Raw genomic sequence first — 18,999 nt, 5'->3', positions numbered from 1 at the left:
TTGACCTTGGATCTTGCCGTGTTCATGCCCAGTACATTCTCCATGCGTTTGAGCCGATGTGCGTCACAGAGCTTTTGGCTTCAGACACCAGGAGAATCCACCCCTAGGGACACTGTCGGCTGGAATCAGCATTAGAGCAGGCTTTCCTTCTCGTGAAAGAAAGCAAGAGAAAGGAGGAGGAGGAGGAGGGAGATGAAGATGAAGAAAGGGAGTTAGAGAGAGAGACGTTGATGAGAGCAAGGACACAAACATGCACACGCCTACCAAAAAAACACAAGCCTTCCGGCAGCGGGAGCTCGGCTGCATGCGGCACGAGGCCGGATGTGGATTTAAAGAAGGTACAGATGGAAGACTTCGCTCAGGAGGCGAAGCCCAGGCTGTCCGCTGGATGTGGCCCACTTAGTTCCTCAACACAGTATCGGTGTGCCTCTATTTTTGGGACTGCAGCAGTCTAGTTCCGGCCACTGCTGCTCATAACTGCTCCCAACCCCACCCCCTGACCCCCTGTGATGTCCACTCACATTAGGCTCACACACACACAACAAGTCATACACACACACACACACACACACACACACACACACACACACACACACACACACACACACACACACACACACACACACACACACACTTCTGACTGCAAAGGAGAGAGAGAGAGATTCATGCACTCGTCCTTGAGCACTGATGACCTGCTCTTCTTTTGACCCTCTTTTGTGAGTGTCACACCACATTGCTGTGGTGTCCAATGTTTTGTCCCAGACTGACAAAAAAAACAACACACTGGAATGTTGTTTCAGGTGTTTGAACTGCAGGTGTTCTTGATCCATCTATGCCAGATATCTAAAAAAGAAGAAAAAAAACTTCAAAAGTGAAGACATCACTGGAGGAACAGACAAATCTAAGCACTCTTCATGTACTTCTTTAGTATTCGCTATGTGTTCCGCTACTGTTTTACTGTTCTACTCTGATGCTAGAATATGAATTTGACTGCTATTTAATCAGAAACTCTCGCTCTCTTTCATCCCCCCCACACCACACACAAACCACATCCCACTTTCCAGAGCCCGGGTCTAGACGTGGATGAGAACGGTACATTGGACCTGAGTATGAGCAAGCGCCTGTGCAGCGGCGGCGGAGGGGACTCGGTGCTCACCCCTCTGGAGCCCATGTCCCCCCAGAGGCAAGCCGCCCTGCTGGGCTCCCGCTGCTACGGCATGGGGGACGCGGCCGACTGCTGGGAACTGCCCGTGGACTACACCAAGATCAAACACATAGACGAGGACGAGAAAGAGGTAAAGGGGGAAACGACAAGCAACACGTTGGGAATTCACTTGAGGGGGGTCAGTCAGTATCTTTAAAATATAGGAGACGTTTCCTGTCAAGGTTGAGTCACCTTAAAGACATTTTTAAGAGAATTGTTCTAATTGGAGCAGGACACATTTCGTCATCACTCGTATGTATAAGAATGTCCCATTTTTGACCAAAAGACTCACATATTCACTTTCCTTGAAGACGCTCGCCAGGATCGAGACAGAAACGTTGACGGGAAAATAGCTGCAATGCAAATGCTGATTGTAAAGCAGCAGTGATAGCGTGTGGTTTGTGATGCCGGTAGACGGTACAGTCGGCGTACTGTCTGTTCAATGTGTCTCAGCCCAAATGATTTCCCTCCAAGCCGTTGATTCAACACACCGTCTGCAAGTCAAACATTTGCATTGCCGGCTGATTGTCTTGCAGGTTTGGCACCTCCTTGTCTCACACGCCGTTTTGGAATGATTAGAAAGTCATACGAGGGATTTTTGAGGGAAACCTAATGAATCCGCATGTTAATTGATGTCAGCGTTGCCATGCACAGAGGTATCCGCTCTGTTTGTATCATGCTCCCCGCATGCCGGCTTTCTGTTTTTACATTTTCGCTCCTCTCCAAAAAATGAATTATGCAAAGTAGCACCTTGGGAGGGAATCGGAATAGCTCATCTCATCAAAGAACTGCTGGAAATCAATGCAGCACTGCTGGGTGCGCCTGTCGGCGGCGTGCACGAGTGCGTGCACGCACACACACACGCGTCGGTGTGTGTGCAGGATGTGAATATTAATGTGCGAGCGTGTGTGTCTGTACCCAGGTCTCTTTGGGAGTGCGTCTGTGTGGATATGCGAGTTCCATCCCCAGCCTACTTTCCGCCCTGTATGTATGCATGTGTCATCCTCCTTCCTGTCTGCCTCTCAGCCTGCGTTCCCTTTAATTGGAGGCGCTCGCTGGCTGACCCAGCATCACACACTCGGAGACAGCTTGAGCGCCGGATAATTTGGGCTGGATCTGGACCCGTCTCCTTATGGGCATTACTGTACGTACACTGCCAGCGCCAAAGAAAAGAAAGAGGATATTTTTTCTTTCTTTTTTTTTTTTTTGCATCAACAGCCGTCGTGCAGCGGCTGCAAACACTGCAGACGAAGCACAGCCCCGGCTCGGCTCGGCTCGGCTCGGCTCTGACGCTGCGCTGCAGTGCCATCTAGCAGGCTGACTGGTGCATTACGAGAGCAGAGCAGGCCAACTCCCCTTGATGTTCTGTCCTCACACACACGGCAGAATGCTGTACGAACATGTGCAAACCACACACACACACACACACACACACACACACACACACACACACACACACACACACACACACACACCATGTTTGGCACTGAGTCATTATTTCCTCTCGGGATCTATTTTCTTGCTCTGTTAGACTGACAGGTGAGGCTCAATAGTCACTCAATAGTCACAGAGGCTCAACCATTAGCATTCAAATTGACAAGACAGAAGTGTGTGTGTGTGTGTGTGTGTGTGTGTGTGTGTGTGTGTGTGTGTGTGTGTGTGTGTCTGTGTGTCTGTTTTATGAGAAACTCTCGTTATGAGTTTCATCATGTGCCAGTTAATGAAATCCTTTCTAACTGGCAGTTGAGTGCGTGTGTTGTATAATAACTGCACACGCGCATGATTTCCTGAATGTGTAACGATGGAGCGAGAGACAAAAAGAAATCCCTCTTCATCCCTCTCTTCCTCTTCCCCTTCTCCCTCTCCGATCTCAGCCGGACGACCTGGACCCCTTCCACGACCTGCTGGAGGACCGCTCCTACACCGGCGACGTCATCATGCCCAGCCCCAAGCCCAAGTACGGCCACTGCAAGGAGAGCAAGAAGGATCTGATAACGTAAGAGCCTCTCCCCAAAGGGCCAATCCACCCGACTCCCCTTGCTTCTCCCCCTCCTCCCTCATCTTATTTCTCTATTTTGTCTTTATCTTTTCTCTTTGCTCCAGTTGACCTCAGGGAACCCCTGCCCCCGTTCTCTGTGCTGCTGGCCTTGCTCTGTGACTTTTTATTTAACAGCTTCATCCATTTGTCCACACCAATCTCAGAGCTGGCAGCTTCCTCTGATGCCTTCATGACAGTCTTCCCCCCACGCTGCATCTTTCTAAGAGCACAGCTAGTGTAGCCGATCTCAGGAAACCTCGGTTACGATCACGGACAGTGAAGCTAAACTGGAAACAACAAAAAAACAACAGTGAAAAACAATCAGAAACAACCCCCTCTCTCGCCCTCCAGCCTTTTTCTGAAACGTTCACATTTCCTTCTCCTTCCCTTTGGGCTGATAAATCTGTCTATTTTTCCGGTGGCAAATGTCCCACATCACAGTGTGATGGAAGCGGTCACTTGACGAGCAATTTTGCCTCACATGGAAGGTGTGACTTCCTTTTCTCCTGGTGGATTCTCTTTATTGTTTTCAGCTTACCTCGACTATGCTGTCAAACACCGGGAGGCAGATGTCTCTCTCTCTCTCTCTCTCTCTCTCTCTCTCTCTCTCTCTCTCTCATATGCTAGCCCTTTGACTATTGGCTTGCCGACACAAGGCTGTCATGAAACAAGCGAAGACTAAATGAATTAAAGATCGGCTGCACGCTCGTTTTTAGGCTAAACCTCGGGATGAAGTGATTTCTCAATGGGCCGGCCGTAAAGCCTTCTAAGCCGATGTTATTCAGTCCTGCGGGCCCTTCCCACAGCGCAACTCAGACTAAGCATTGGCCGTTCAGAGTGAGGAGACTTGGGCAGAGTTGTCGAGCGTTGCAGTGTGAGGTGAGCCTGCGAGGGCCGAGTGATAGCAGTCTGGAGGCGGACGTACACAAGATTTCCCCCGAACAAGCTTGTGGTTCCAGCTAAGTTGTAGTCTTTGAAAACAACCCCATATGTTAATTCCCTATGTTTTATTCACTCCGTCCCGTTTGAAGTAGAGTGCGGAGCACACCATGCGGGAAAGAGACTTCCTTGTTGTTACATAGGAATTCAAACACTCAGAGGTTTAACTTATTTAAATCAGCTCCCTGCACTTGCATCATGGCTTCTTTTTTTTTTGCATTTCCCAGTTTTATGTATTCATGTGTTTATAAATGTCTGCGTGCAGAGACGAGTGTGGTCTGAGAGATTACTTTGTGTTGCAGCGGCCGGGGTGTGACTAATGTTCCGCTGGTTGTATTTTTCAGTCTCTCAGGTTGTCCTTTAGCCGATAAAAGCATTCGAAGTATGCTGGCCAACAACGCACAAGAGCTCAAGTAAGGCGTGAGATGATTCACTGATATGTGTTTGATTTGTGTGTCTCGCTCATTCTGCCAGCTTATTAGAGTTAGTGCACATAACATGAGGTGAAGCACAGCAGGCTGCTCCAACACGGAGCCATGAGCTTTATTCCACTGCCTTCAAGTCTGCTGATATTCAATGATTTCATGTAGTCAACAAAGCCCTTAAAAAGAACCAAACTGGTGATCCTTCTAATAAGTACTGATTTATTTTATATACGTTGAATGTTATGGCGTTCTTGTAAAGCTATATGGATAGACACAGGACCCCTACCTGTGTATTTTATTGTATTTATTGTAACAGACAGTTACTCCGTACAATGAAAAACGTACTTTACTAGGTCCTCGCTCCACACAGAATAACTTAAAACTTCAGGCTAAAGGTAAAAATTAAAATTAAGAATACAAAAAAAAGGAGGTAAATGCTATTAGTATAAGAAAATATACAAAATAAGGCACAGAAATGTAATGATAACCCTCGTGAAGCAAACCTTTCCTTTTATAGGAAATGGACATAACCACGCCTGTAAAAGCTCGACACATACACGGCCCCGTGTTTACATTATCCTCAGGATGCTCCACCTTTGCTGTAGACCCTGAGCCCTTTTTGTGTTTTCTGCCCCAGGTGCCCGACACCAGGGTGCGATGGTTCGGGACATATCACTGGCAACTACGCCTCACACAGAAGGTACAAAAACATACATCCTAAATGTATCACAAGTAAACTCACTCTGCTACTTCCTCTCTCGCACACACACACACACACACACACGCTATATGCTGCAGCTCTGTAACACACACAAACACATATATTTATCTGCAGTCTCTCAGGGTGTCCGCGGGCCAGGAAAAGTGGGATAAAGATCATCCACAGCAAAGAGAACAAGGAGGACCAGGAACCCATCAGGTACAGCACAGCCGCTGATCATCAGTCTCCCGTCTCCCTTTCAAACCCCTGCTCGCTGCTTGCTGTTTACTTTGCATTTCCCATGAGAAATATAAAAACATGACTTCCCCTCTGCTGTTTGAAAATGACACGAGTAAGCTGCGCGAACGGGCAAACAAAAGAGCCTGGTGCTGTTTTTGTTTTTTTCAATCAGCGCATTTGCTGTTTGACCGAGCACAGGAATAAATCAGCGTTGGCTCTGACGAGGCAACTGTGGCGCGAGAGAGAAGTTTCAAGCCCAAGGAGCAGAGGCTGTATCGGTGTAGAGAAGGGTTCTGCAGCTCTCTGGTGACACACCGGTAAGGAGAGACACGGAGAGAGATTGATCGGACTCTCCCTAAATCCCACGATGGGCGTCTCTGGCCTCGGCCCTGCAGCTGCATTGATTTCTCCGGTGGTGCAGAGCACAAATAACACACCGATCTAGCCGGTGCCGTTCTGTTGGATGGCGAGGGACAGTACCCGTGTCAGCGTGCTCTGCTGACATTCAAATATTTTTGTCAACTATTTTGATTCACTGTTTGAGCTTTGAAAACCAGTAAGAGACACAAGGGAATGCAGCAGCTAAACTTATTTTAGAAAAGTAAAATAATCTATATCATTATATGTGTATGCTAAATGCACTTTATTTGAACTTTCATTTTATATTCTACTGTAGATTCAATTGTAAATATCCATGCTCCTATTTATTGCACTCTGTTTATTGTTAAATGTTAAATGTTATGCACCTCCCACCAGGACAAATTCCTTGTATGGGAAAACATACATGGCAATAAATGGTTCTGATTCTGATATTTAGAATATTTGTGTCGCATGACCTTTCTGATGGGGAAGTACCTTTTGCTCTCACCAAAGCCACCAGATTCTATTGGAAAATGAGCTGTAATGTTGCCTCGTACAACGCGGGGTTTCTGCCTCCATCGGTTAGTTAGTTAGTGTTATTGTGGGACTTTGGTGAATCCAAACCCTTTAAAGCACCAAAGTCACAGCTGGAGGCCAGCAACTCCCGTGTGGTGCGAGGTCAAATTGCAGTTGTTTTTTTATCAGTGGAGTCTGGTAGCTTTGAGGAGCGCATAGTTACTTCATAATGACTTCAGTTGGCTTCATGGAGGAACTATGGCAGAAAGAAAATATTTCCCCCATGAAAGTTCTCACAGCAAGCTCTGTGGATTATCTTGAGTAACAGGGTCAGGATGTCTCGAAAGAGACATCGCTTTTAAGTTTTTTAACTTTTTTTGGTGCTTGAGTACCACAAGCTGAATGTCACATATTCCTAGTATATTGGAAAGCAGGCAGACGTCCTCTACTGCCGATAACTCGATATCTAGACTGATAAAAAAGCACTACAGGTAAGATGGGGGAAATATGTATTTGAGGTTTTCCAGTGGACTGTCCCCTGAAGGCCTTGGTGCTCATGGATCAGTTGAGCAGATTCCTCTGACTCCTGATCCATGTTTTCCGAGAGTTAAGGTCTCATGTTGTGTGGCAGACAGCAGCAGTGCACGTGATAACCCCTGTGTATCTCTTTGCAGTCCAACAGCCATGAAGCTGAACTAAAACCAGGCTGCTGCTATTCGCAGGCAGACTTGATTCTCTCACAACTGTAGCAAGCGTCACCCCATAATCCATTTTGGGAGCTGTGACATTTGGAATAATTTACTGCCTCATTTCATCTGATTAGCACTGTTGCCGATGCCCTGTCAGCATTCCCAAACTGTGATAAGGCTGCCACTGGGACAGCTTTAAATAAGGCGATGGTATCTTTGTTTATATCAGAGCAGTGGAGATAGAGGGGAAACAGAAAAATGATGTTGGCTTATACAGTCTGTGGTGTTTTAGTACTCAGGAGGCAGACACACTGTAGTGTACACCAGAGAGCCAGTAGCAGAGACTCAGCAGGTCAAAAAAAAGGATGACGTCTCCAATACGATGAAAAGATGATGGCATCAACTTTGAATACGTGAGCAAATGAAGGTCACGGTTGAATGGATGTGTGACGATAAATGAACTAAACTGTTGAGTGAGAACTTTCCACTTTGTCGTCCCCAAGGTGTCCAGTGCCAGGCTGTGACGGACAGGGACACGTGACGGGGAAGTACGCGTCCCACAGAAGCGCATCGGGGTGCCCCATAGCAGCCAAGAGACAGAAGGACGGCTACCTAAACGGCATCCAGTTCACGTGGAAGTCCGGCAAGACGGAGGGCATGTCCTGCCCCACGCCGGGCTGCGACGGCTCAGGTCACGTCAGCGGCAGCTTCCTGACACATCGGAGGTGGGTCAAGGGCGAAGTGCGAAGTGGGACATACTTTTTTTATTGTTTGAATCCTTAAGATCTGCATTTCCTTCCTCAAAAAAAACTTAAGCTTAGGTCTAAAACAAGGATAAATACAATGAAGAGAACACACACTTTGGGTTTCATACAGATTACATAAATAGTAATATGTTAATGAGTTAGGGGTGTCACAATGCCCTAAATATTGAAGATATTTAAAGTTACTACATTAAGCTGACGCTTTTATCCAAAGCGACTTACATGTTTTGCTCTATACACCGCAGACACAGCAACGGGGAGCAGTTAGGGGTTAAGTGTCTTGCTCAAGGACACAACGACAGGGACTATCAGAGCCGGGGCACGAACCACCAACCTTCTGATTGAAAGAAGGGCATGCTAACCACTTAGCCACAGTCACCCCGCAAGTGGATGGCTACAAGAAACGTTCATTTTGTGCTCTTTTTGGCGGCACCTGTGGTCAAAAGCAGTATTATTTCTTTTTCTTCTTCTTTTTTATAATAATTGCAATGTCGTTTTTGTAAATTCTTGGCAAAGATTATTGTGTCGTGATATTTTATATATTGTGACAGCCCCGTTTCCAGTTGTTATGCTAAGCTAAGCTATAGCTACATATTTACTGTACAGACATGTGAGTTGTTTGAGCAGCAAGAAAGCAGCTAGTGGAACTTTTCTTTTAAGAGCGACTTCAATGGAAGGTTTCCCCTCAGCCTCCCTGCATGAGTGTGTCACATACTGAATCACTGCTTCTCCTCGCCGCTACCTGCAGTCTGTCCGGTTGTCCACGCGCCACCTCGGCCATGAGGAAAGCCAGGCTCTCTGGAGTGGAAATGCTAACGATAAAGCAGCAACATGCCGGCAACGGTAACTACAACGACCGCTCACCCACACAACACAGCCAATCAGGGACGGGTGTGGAACAAGTTAACGAAGGCTGACCTTGTAAATAAACTGCCGTTCAGGGGGAGGAGGTCAATGATGAAGAACAGGGCGGGGCTTAGACATGAAATATCTCAAGTAGAATATTTGTCTGTGGGATTGTTAAGTCTTAATCAGTTCAGTTCTATTGAGGAGCGCAGACAGTCACTCTCATATTGTGCCTTTTGTAATTACTCGAGTCCAACACAAAGACTGTTCATCTAGTTTCTAACTGAGGCGGTAATGTGTTGCTGCCGCTGCTCCTCTGTAGGACTGGAGCATGAAGAGGATATCAAACAGCTGGATGAAGAAATCAAAGATATAAGTGAATCGAACTCGCAGGTGGAAGCGGACATGATCAAACTCAGAACACAGGTAAGTCCCTTCTACGGTCAGCGGCCTGTGTGTTTCTGTACGTCTGAGTGAGCCAACACAGCGCTGTAACATCCTGTGACCCCCCAGATCACAACAATGGAGTCCAGCCTGAAGTCCATAGAGGAGGAAAACAAGGTGATTGAACAGCAAAATGAATCTCTCCTGCATGAGCTGGCCAACCTCAGCCAGTCACTGATTAACAGTTTAGCTAATGTCCAGCTCCCTCATATGGTAAGGGCAAGCCGCTCAGGTTGCAGAACATAGCCGACCGTAGCTTCTATTATTTGTGCCTTCAACCACACTGTGCATGCCTAGTCTACCATGGAGCATTGCTTGTCTTTCCAAACAGTGTGAGATGAGGTTTGATTGGGCCGTTTTTTACACAGTGTTTTTATTCCAACAAGTTCAGCGGCTTAGGTGAAACAAAAGTGTATATACAGTAGTTTACATTGAGGTTGAGTGTGTGCTTTTAGAATGGTATGGTGATTTAAAGTGTACAGCAAAGTGCTTGACTTACTTTTGGTTGAATAGTTTTTTTGTTTTTGTTTGCAAAATATCCATAACCTTCAGACACTGTCTTTTGTCGTCTATCATTCTGTCTTTTTTTGGGGGCGCTCTTGCAGAAGAAAAAGAAACGTATTCCATTCTGTTTTTCATCCCTCACTGTGCCATTCTTTCATTACATCCTCGCGCATAATGGCTCAGTTGTCATTCCGATAAATCCATGCAGCTTAGTTCGAATTTGACCTCGGTACTCCGACACCATGGTCTGTCCTTCTATGTCTTCATCCGTGTGTGTGTGTGTGTGCGCGCTGTATATCAAACACTGCCCTCTAGTGTTTCAATGTAAGAATAAGAGCTCAGCTTCTCAAATCAAACTAATAGAAATGTTTCCCTCCTCTGCCTCCATAGAAATCGCTGGCACACAAAGAGCCTCCTCCGAGGAACAACAGCTGCTTACAGCTGCACCAGCAAGTAAGAAGATGACTTCTCTTCTCCTTAAATGTTGTCCTTATTATGGAAGCAAAGAATCACAATCCTAATACTTAGTGATGACATTCACTTCAGGACACATGGTAGACTGTAGGAAGGTTTTCAGACTCTTAAAGTTTAACTTTGGTACTTTTAAACCTGGATTTTCACATGTTTTTGTGTCCAAGTGACAAGAATGTCAGCCATTGGTCCAGTATTGAGGGAGAAGGCTGCAGAGCCACTATGTGATCTAACGCCTCACCTTCAGTGGACATCCACTGAAACAGTCTGACAACTTTATGGAAAGAGTCTTGCTCAGATTAGATGTGTTGGCAGAAGACAGCGTCATGGCAGCATGTTGAGACCACGCCCCAACATCTAACTTTTAAAAGGGGCAACCAGGCATCAACTCTCGGTCGCCAGAACTGAAAATACGATCGCCATTTTGAGTCCCCTTTATATTTTGAGTACTACGCAATTATATTGTAACATGACATCATTTGCTGTTTACTGTCCCTATTTTTTCCATATGATAAAAAAAAGTTGTGCCACTGATGGCCAACCAAAGACCAAGTTTGCCAATTTCTCAAAATGGTTACCAATGGCAACTTGGCAACCCATATTTATTTGAGCCAGAGGCTACGGATGGAGAGTGGAGGAGGAGCGAGAGGGTCAACAGGCAGGGGAGGGTGGACCAGGAGGCAGGTGGTGCTCCTGTGGATCCCTTTAGCGGACATAGTAACGTCCCATTACTGCGTTCGTCCTCAATACTGGATCAAGTTCATGAACACAGAAACATGAGAAAACAGGGTCCAGGTGGGGAAGTATGCACCTTTTGAATCCTCTAACAGCTTCCATGTTGTGTCTTTGGTCCTGCAGGAGCCAATCAGCGAGCAGAACTTTGACGCCTACGTCACCACCCTCACGGATATGTACTCGAACCAGGACCAGTACCAGAGCCCAGAAAACAAAGTCCTGTTGGAGAACATCAAGCAAGCTGTTCAAGGGATTCAAGTGTAGAGAAAGTGAGAGACTTTTGTTCCCAGCAGATGTGGGCCACCAATCAGATCCACATACAAACAGGCAGTGATGGTTTGGTATTATATAGTGTTATATATTCTAAATTCTGCTCTCTCAACAAAAAACAAAACAAGAGGTGCGATGCTGAGAAAAGACCTCCAGATGATTTCTTTCTTTCCTTTCTTTTTGGGCCTTGCTTTGAGGAAGAACACAAAAAGAGTCGACGGCAAAATAGTTTTTGAGGACATTCACATTTTGTATGTTTTCATATGAGCTGACATCGTGTCATGTAATGTTTCTAGCTGCTCGTATATGCACATTTTTAGTGTATATTTCTGAACAGTAAGCTAATGATAATGGTACGAGAGTTCTTTTTATTGCTTGACGGCGAAGCATTTTAGATGAAAAAAAAAAAACTGGACAGTGAAATACAAATGAAAAAAAGACTACAAGCAAGGAGGAAGCTACGTATTTTTCTCCTCACTGGATGATTTTGGACTCGATGATTTTAGATGTTTTCTTTTCTTCTTCTTCTTCTTCTACTTCTTCTTCTTCTTCTTCTTCTTCTTGCGTGTAGATTGTCCAAGAGCAAGAACCGGTTAGCGAATCGCTTTATTTTCTGACAATGCTTGAGAATCATTTGTGTTTTGTTTTGATGAAGAACACAAAAAAAGAAAAAGAAACAGAAAATCCAAGACGTGTAGCTGTAGGTGGGGGCATTTTTTAACTGGTGCTGTAAATGAATCCGGGGAGGAAACTGACCTGATGTATGTATGAATGTATGTATGAATAGTTCTATTGTAAACATCATTACACGGAAACCCGATGGTGGAAAATCCCATGATCTAGGAGAGCCAATTCCTTCCTAGAGGAACACATCTGTGCGGTGCATGTTCACGTGCTCATCCGAAGCTAAGCTCAAACAGAAGGACGTGTAAAGACAATGACCACATTCTAGCCTTTCGGTGTCAAATCTGCGCAATTTGGAGACTCGCGTTGGTCGGATCAAGAAACGTCTCAGCAATATAATACCTAAATCAGTCGTGTGTCGTAGGTACGGAATGCAATCTGCAAAGGAAAAGAACAAAAAAGAGAAAAAAAAAGGTTGGGTATATGCAATTTCTTGTTTATAAGCATAGCGGGGTAACGTGAATCTTTTTAATATAGCCTATGTAAAATATTGATTTTTATACAAATCTTTTAATACAAAAAAAGTCTTTTTAAAAAGGAGAGGGGAACCTGGACATTGAGTTTTAGAAGGGAAAGTATATGAGTTCCACTTTTTTGTCTGTACGATTTTGCACAGGGACACCTTCGTTTCCATGTTCTGATGTTCTCACAGAAACTGAAAGCAGTACCCGAGAGCCTAAACGGAGGGTTTCAGAGGGTTTTGTAAAGAGTATTTATAGAGTATGACAGCGGGACTTACAGGGTCACTGTCCCCACTTATGTGCCAGTAGACTATTTGCACTTGTCCTTGAAGATATTACCCTTGCGTACGGCGGCGTGCAATTTTTTTTCCAGACGACCTCTTTGGCACACGATTGGAGCAACCAACTGCTTGGAGCCACTGCAGGCGTGGATCTAGTACCACTGAGAGAGAGAGAGAGACAGAGAGAGAGAGAGAGAGAGAGAGAGGAGGAACAGGGACTTGGAATCAAGAGAGGAAGGATGATTATAACCACAGCAGTGATACTGTCGGCTATTATCAAGTGTAAAAACATCGCTCTTTCATTTTTGCTATGTTTTAGGACGATGAAGTTATCCCCCAGCAGCACTTTATATCTAATCACTGTACAAAGGATTACATAGTCAATCAGTTCAAGGTTTTTAAAAGAAAAAAGAGAAGAGGAAAAAAAAGCTGAAGAGATGGTGAGACGAGACCTTGGAGGGGCGAAGCGGTCCAGACCGTGTCGCCCCTCCGTTCTGTTGTTCTAGTTGTTAGCGATCATGTTCAGAATTGCCTTTTCCGAGAGCTAATGCAAAAGGTGCTTGTCGTTCACCTGATTGAATCTCATCTATTGTACTTAACTGTCCTCCTTTCGGGACTCTTACTACCCATCATCCATGACTGCATACGCCTTTTTCCACAGCATCGTGTCTGCAGCTTTTTTGCCAATATAGTAACGCTTCGGTAGAGTAAATAGCTAGTACCAGTTTTTTGAAATTAATTCTCATTATCAGTAAAAAGGGAAAATGGATCTCAAAGCACAAACGGGCTGCTCATCTGATGTTGGTACGTAAATAACAAATCTGAATAGAGTTATCTGTGACTATCTATAGGGAACACAAACAGGTTGTCACATATTTAGGAAGCTGACTTTTCATATGAATTATTGTGAATTCATCAGAGTTTTATTATTTCATTTGAGCCGATTCATTCTGAAGGTTGTTTTTCAGTGGCCATCAACAAAGACAGGATTTTGTATAAACTATTGTGCTCTCTGTGGAACTGAAGTTTGATTTATTTTTGTACTACACAGCATGGATTTGTTGACATTTTAATTTTGCTATAAATGTGTGAGATCACAAGTTGCTGTGATATTTCATTTATAAATTGTGAACTTTGTACAATTTTTGTCATGCTGGATGTTGACACATCTTACTCTGAATAAAGTAAAAAAAAAAAAAAAAAAAAAAGGTGTTGCCAGAGGCCTGTAAAATGATTTATTCTGTGTGTCCATTACAGGTTGGTGCTGTGGAGCCCCGTCTTCATATCCATTCATAAACTGTCACTTTGATGTATATGGCCCCGTATCATAAACCACACATGCCATAAGGGGCTTGACTGTTAACATGCACTCCACCAGCAGGTGTCAGCAAACTCAAACGACACCATGTGCAGCTCCTGCTGTGCAGCCGTCTGAAACTCGCTCATGGAGAGCTTCATGTTCCCATATGAAGCTCAAAACAGAGCCGCCGATTTGTAAACTCTGTTAGTGACCGTGCAAAAACCATAAAACAGGGCTACTATGCTCCCTGAGAAAAAAGGAATGACTGACATTACTTAACAACTTGTCTTTTGACGGTTGAATCGGTTAGCATAGTTCGGTTGCTAAAGCTGTTGTGATTCAACGCAGGCCAGGCCAATGGTTTCACTGTGTGTTGGGCATTGCAGAGAGAGTTGGAAAACAATGTATGGGAGCCCAAAAAACACAGACTAAACACAGACTACTTTTTTTACTTTGCGGCCGTTATATCTTGAAAATGGCCCATAATGTGACGTGCCATGTTTAACTTTTCTATCGTTAGCTCACAGCGCGACTAGCATCGTGGGCTAATGAGAGTCCGTGGCGGTTAACAATCCCTTGACTCTAACTTAGACTTGTATATTTAGGCCCAGTATGTAAAGTTAAGTCCCCATTGGTTTGGAAGCTATCGTTTGTTACTGGTGCTCTGGCAGCGAAGGTTAATATGATTCCTTTGAGGAAAAAAGTGATTCATTAACCTAGTGGATGACGCGACACCTGTCGGTCCCACAAGCTAATGTTAGATCTCTGGGAAATAATCTCCAGAAAAGAGAGAGAGAGCCCTGTTGAAGCAGACTACAAGTTCACACAGGTTTTCTTGTGTGACTAGCTCTTTAATTAAGCCTCAGATGCAGCCAATTCAATGAGTCATTTAACCCAAATAAGCCCCTTCTCAATGGGACAACTAAAGAGAGCGACTACGCCCCCTCCTGTTCTGCCTTCATCTTTTCCTTCTCTCTCCGTCTCTCCCACTCCAGAGCATGCCTCCTCCTGAAACAGTACTCCAGGGTTGCTCTACCTCTGAAGTGGAGGAACGTGTAACGTATGCCGTGTGTCTGTAGAGGGGTGTGACATGAGCAAAGATGCCCTGCAGCCCATCAAATGATGGATGTTGCAGTTATGTGCTATGAGCTTTAACCATCAGGCCCCTGGTTCAGCCCTACTGTTGTGCTCACACTTGGATTAGTAATAGACAGTGGTGAATGTAAGTACATTTACTCAAACACTGTATTTAAATTAAAATATGAGGTACTTGTACTTTATTTGAGTATTGCCCTTTTATGCAGATGTATACTTACTACTCCACAACATCTCAGAGGAAAAATAGTGTCTCTTTGCAGACGTTACACATGTGATATGAGTCTCTGTGTGGTCATTTTGGGTCTCTTTGTCCTTGTTTTGTGTCTCTGTGTGGTCATTTTGGGTCTCTTTGTCCTTGTTTTGTGTCTCTTTGTGGTCATTTTGGGTCTCTTTGTCCTTGTTTTGTGTCTCTGTGTGGTCATTTTGGGTCTCTTTGTCCTTGTTTTGTGTCTCCGTGTGGTCATTTTTAGTCTCTTTGTAATTGCTTTGTGTCTCTTTGTGGTCATTTTGAGTCTCTTTGTAGTTGATTTGTGTCTCTGTGGTTATTCCTCCTTTTCATATTCATTGTGAGTCTTTGTGGTCTCTCTACTCTGAATAGTTGTTTTGGTCTCTTTTTAGTAATTTTTGTATTTAGTGTCTCTTTGTAGTCGGGTTTTGTCTCTTTGTGGTTATCTCAATCCCTTTTAAAGTTGTGAGTCTCTTTGTGGTCTCTTTGCACCTATTTTGCATTCTCTTTTTAGTCCTTATTGAGTCTCTTTATGAACATGCATCTGTGTTGTTGGTCGATCACAGCTCCCACATCCACAAAATGTGTCATTTGACATTCAATGTTTGAATGTCAATATGTGTCAGGTCATCATCGAGACCCAACACCTTGCCAAGAGACGTCTAAAGTGATCTTGCTGGCCTGGGAGTGTCTATGTTTCCTGTCCTCATCAGAGGCCACAGTCCAAAACAAGTGTGCATAAAGCAGAATGATTTTAAACTAGCAAGACAAGTGGTGTTGTATTGTTTCACATGAGCTTCCGCGGCTACATCTGACAACTCAGCCTGTCAGGAGTAGGCATGATTTGTAATCCATCAGTAATTGATGAATCGGATTTCCTTCTTGATGTGGAACAGCTTTGGGGGTAATGTGGACCATTTATCAGCTTGAAAAGAGGCTTGAAATATGACCTTGGATGCTAAATAGCCTTGGGTTTGGATTTAGATTAACTCTACAAGTAACAGGAGTGGATGGACAGCAATAATGGGCCTCCGTAAAAAATGAAATGCACATTGGTAGAATAGAATATTTCCAGTATGCTCCCTGTAAATAAAATACCACAGTCTATAGAATATTTTTGAAAAAATGCTTCCCCTGTATATCTGTGCTACCAGTCTGTGGAAATGCTAACAATAGAAATAGGACAGCATTGTTAGCGATGGAAATGCTAACAATGGCACAGCAGCATGCCAGCAATAGCAGACACAATTACCTCTCTCGCCCACACACAATACGACAAGCAGGAACACGACGTGGACTGAGACTGAGTGCAGCTCCAATTTGATATAATGGAACAATCACAGGGCGCAAACTACCAGCCTTTTTATAGGTTGTAAGTCAAATATTCTGGTGAAGAGCTCCGTAATGTAAACCAGGGCTGACTGTCGGTCATAGATTGGCATGTGTGATGTGAGCGATGGAACCTTTATCCAGTGGAACAGCTATTACCAGTTTTTCAATTATGTAATTGTAAAACCCAAACAGGTGTATCTGCTTTTTGTATTTACATCACAATTATATTTTAAAAACACAAAAGGATACATTTGTATGAATTATTTCAAATGATGCAACGTCCTCATTCTGTGTGGTGATGCCCCATGAAATAATACATATAGGCCTGTATGCCTGATTGCCTTCTCAAGTGTTGGGTCTACATAGACCAGCAGATGTCAGCAAACCCAAACTATTAACCTGAGAACGTTGTGGCACAGTAATGACGCATGTGTAGGCCACAGATAGTCTATGCTGTTGGTTGACAGGTTTCATGTAAATATGTCTGTATGTTATAGAAATACTGGCACGTCAGCTGATTTTAAATGGGGGACGTATTTACTTGTTGCCCCTGTAGTTCCACAGCATACAGGCCTCTATGATACAGGCACGGCTCCTGTTCTCGCTTCTGATTGGTGCGCCAGTGCCAGCCAACATACCCTAGACTGTACATGGGCCAACCTAACTATGCACACCTGTGATTCATCTAAAGGCTAATTAGCCACTGTTGGAACTTATGGATTGGCCTAACACTACATTGATCATATGAGAGAGAGAGAGAGAGAGAGAGAGAGAGAGAGAGAGAGAGAGCAATTACGTTGTAGCTAAGTCATACCATGACAAATAAATGTATCTTAAGCAGCTAGCGTTAGTGGTAATGCAGTGGACATTTAAGTGCTGAATGAAAAATATATTCTTTCATATCTTCCAGCTGATATGAAATGATGCCAGTTGGTGGATATTTATGGATGTAATCACGTGTTTTGGACTAAATCTTTTATGGGATTTATTTTTATTGGACCTTTACGACGTAACAACAACGTTGTTGTTGGAATGTTATGGATTTATGGATCAATATGAGGCGTCATCGGTGAGTTGCCTCGCTTTTGCTATCGTTTGTTTGTTTGTTGTTGTCTGACAAAAGTCTTGTTTGTAGCTGCTGTGGTGGTCTGATCTTGAAACAGATTGCATAGCTGGAAGCGTAGGTTTCCAGAAACGTGTGGCACTCGTACCGAACTATAAATAAGAGGTACAGTGTACACTAGAATGTCCAGTAAAGGACGCCCGCGGGACGGCAGAACGTTAATGTTAATGTTCAATGACATGTTCAATGACATGTTTGGGACGTATCTTTTTCTTCTTATGATGTCACTTTTGACGAGCTAACCTTTTTTATTTTTGTTCTATCTCAGGCATTAGGCGGGCCCTGCATCAGGGGAGGTGAGCTAACGTTTAGCTTGTAAAAAAATATATTTTTCTTTGTGGGACTACGGATAATATTATGAACCCAGACACCAACGAGTTTGATGTTCCGACGTATGTGGAGTTTACACAACAAGTATAAAGCAGAACTAGTGGTTATTTCCATGGTGGATGGCATAATCGGTATCCGTTTTACGGAGATAAGCCAGATGCAGTTCCTGGAGGAGTCTGTGTGCAGCTACGGATGATGCTATGAACCCAAACACGAGGGCGTTTCATGTTCCGAGGTGTTTGGGACTTCCACAACAAGCAGAACTAGTGGTTATTTATTCCATAGTCGCAGGGCTCTCAAGTTTTTAAGACAGGTAAGAGTGATATATCATCCTCCCCCTTTGATTGATTATTTCCAGGCCTGGAAAAGTCGTTGAAAAAAATAAAATCCCCAAAGTTTTGGAAAAGTCATGGAAATTGGTTATATTCATAATATGTTCATGTCGTTAATTTATGCTGAGTTTGACATAATTAATATGCTTTTAAAAGAAAGATGCTCAAAATATAAGCAGGCATACATACAGGCATACGCTCGCATTCTCATTGTTAGTTTAAATACTACATTTTCTCACTTTTTCATGTATACACTGAGATTTCACAACATGTTTGGTGATGGCAATTTTGCTTAAAGTCATGGAAAAGTTATGGAAATCCTTGTGTACGAACCCTGGGTGTTTTGGGGGCATTGTCGAAAATTGAACATTTTGTTATTGCAAATGACTTCTAGGTACAAACAGTATGTATATGTCTACAGACATATAGACATATACATTACGTTAAGTGCGTTTGGTATTTGGTTGAATGACATAACGTTCAGTTATTGTACATTTCTCCCAGTTTTCCATTGGCCTTTCCTTTTCCTGGGACTGTAACTCTCTCTCTCTCTCTCTCTCTCTCTCTCTCTCTCTCTCTCTCTCTCTCTCTCTCTCTCTCTCTCTCTCTCTCTGTGTGTGTGTGTGAGTGTGTGAGGAGGAGAGAGCAGCTAGCGGTCTGTGCTCGGCTCGGCTCACTGCTAGAGCA

At 44.0% G+C, this 18,999-nt stretch overlaps 1 protein-coding gene across 1 annotated transcript in view; it reads left to right on the top strand.

Annotated features, from left to right (window-relative positions):
• myt1lb (myelin transcription factor 1-like, b) overlaps positions 1–11,139 on the top strand; it is a gene marked incomplete at both ends in the record, with an annotated part of 56,870 nt that extends 45,731 nt beyond the window's left edge. Inside the window, 12 exons of the mRNA XM_079226742.1 lie at positions 1,065–1,295; positions 3,079–3,200; positions 3,668–3,730; positions 4,526–4,594; positions 5,244–5,306; positions 5,442–5,525; positions 7,615–7,836; positions 8,624–8,718; positions 9,044–9,147; positions 9,235–9,378; positions 10,060–10,122; positions 10,999–11,139. Coding sequence (XP_079082868.1) covers positions 1,065–1,295; positions 3,079–3,200; positions 3,668–3,730; positions 4,526–4,594; positions 5,244–5,306; positions 5,442–5,525; positions 7,615–7,836; positions 8,624–8,718; positions 9,044–9,147; positions 9,235–9,378; positions 10,060–10,122; positions 10,999–11,139 — 1,401 coding nt within the window. The remainder of the gene's footprint in view (positions 1–1,064; positions 1,296–3,078; positions 3,201–3,667; positions 3,731–4,525; positions 4,595–5,243; positions 5,307–5,441; positions 5,526–7,614; positions 7,837–8,623; positions 8,719–9,043; positions 9,148–9,234; positions 9,379–10,059; positions 10,123–10,998) is intronic.
• Positions 11,140–18,999: the final 7,860 nt, after the last annotated feature.

The sequence above is a fragment of the Taurulus bubalis genome (genome assembly GCF_910589615.1).
Source record: "Taurulus bubalis genome assembly, chromosome: 1".
NCBI classification, from domain to species: domain Eukaryota; kingdom Metazoa; phylum Chordata; class Actinopteri; order Perciformes; family Cottidae; genus Taurulus; species Taurulus bubalis.
Note: the sequence above shows the minus strand (reverse complement) of the source record. Positions and strands in the feature narration are given on the sequence as shown.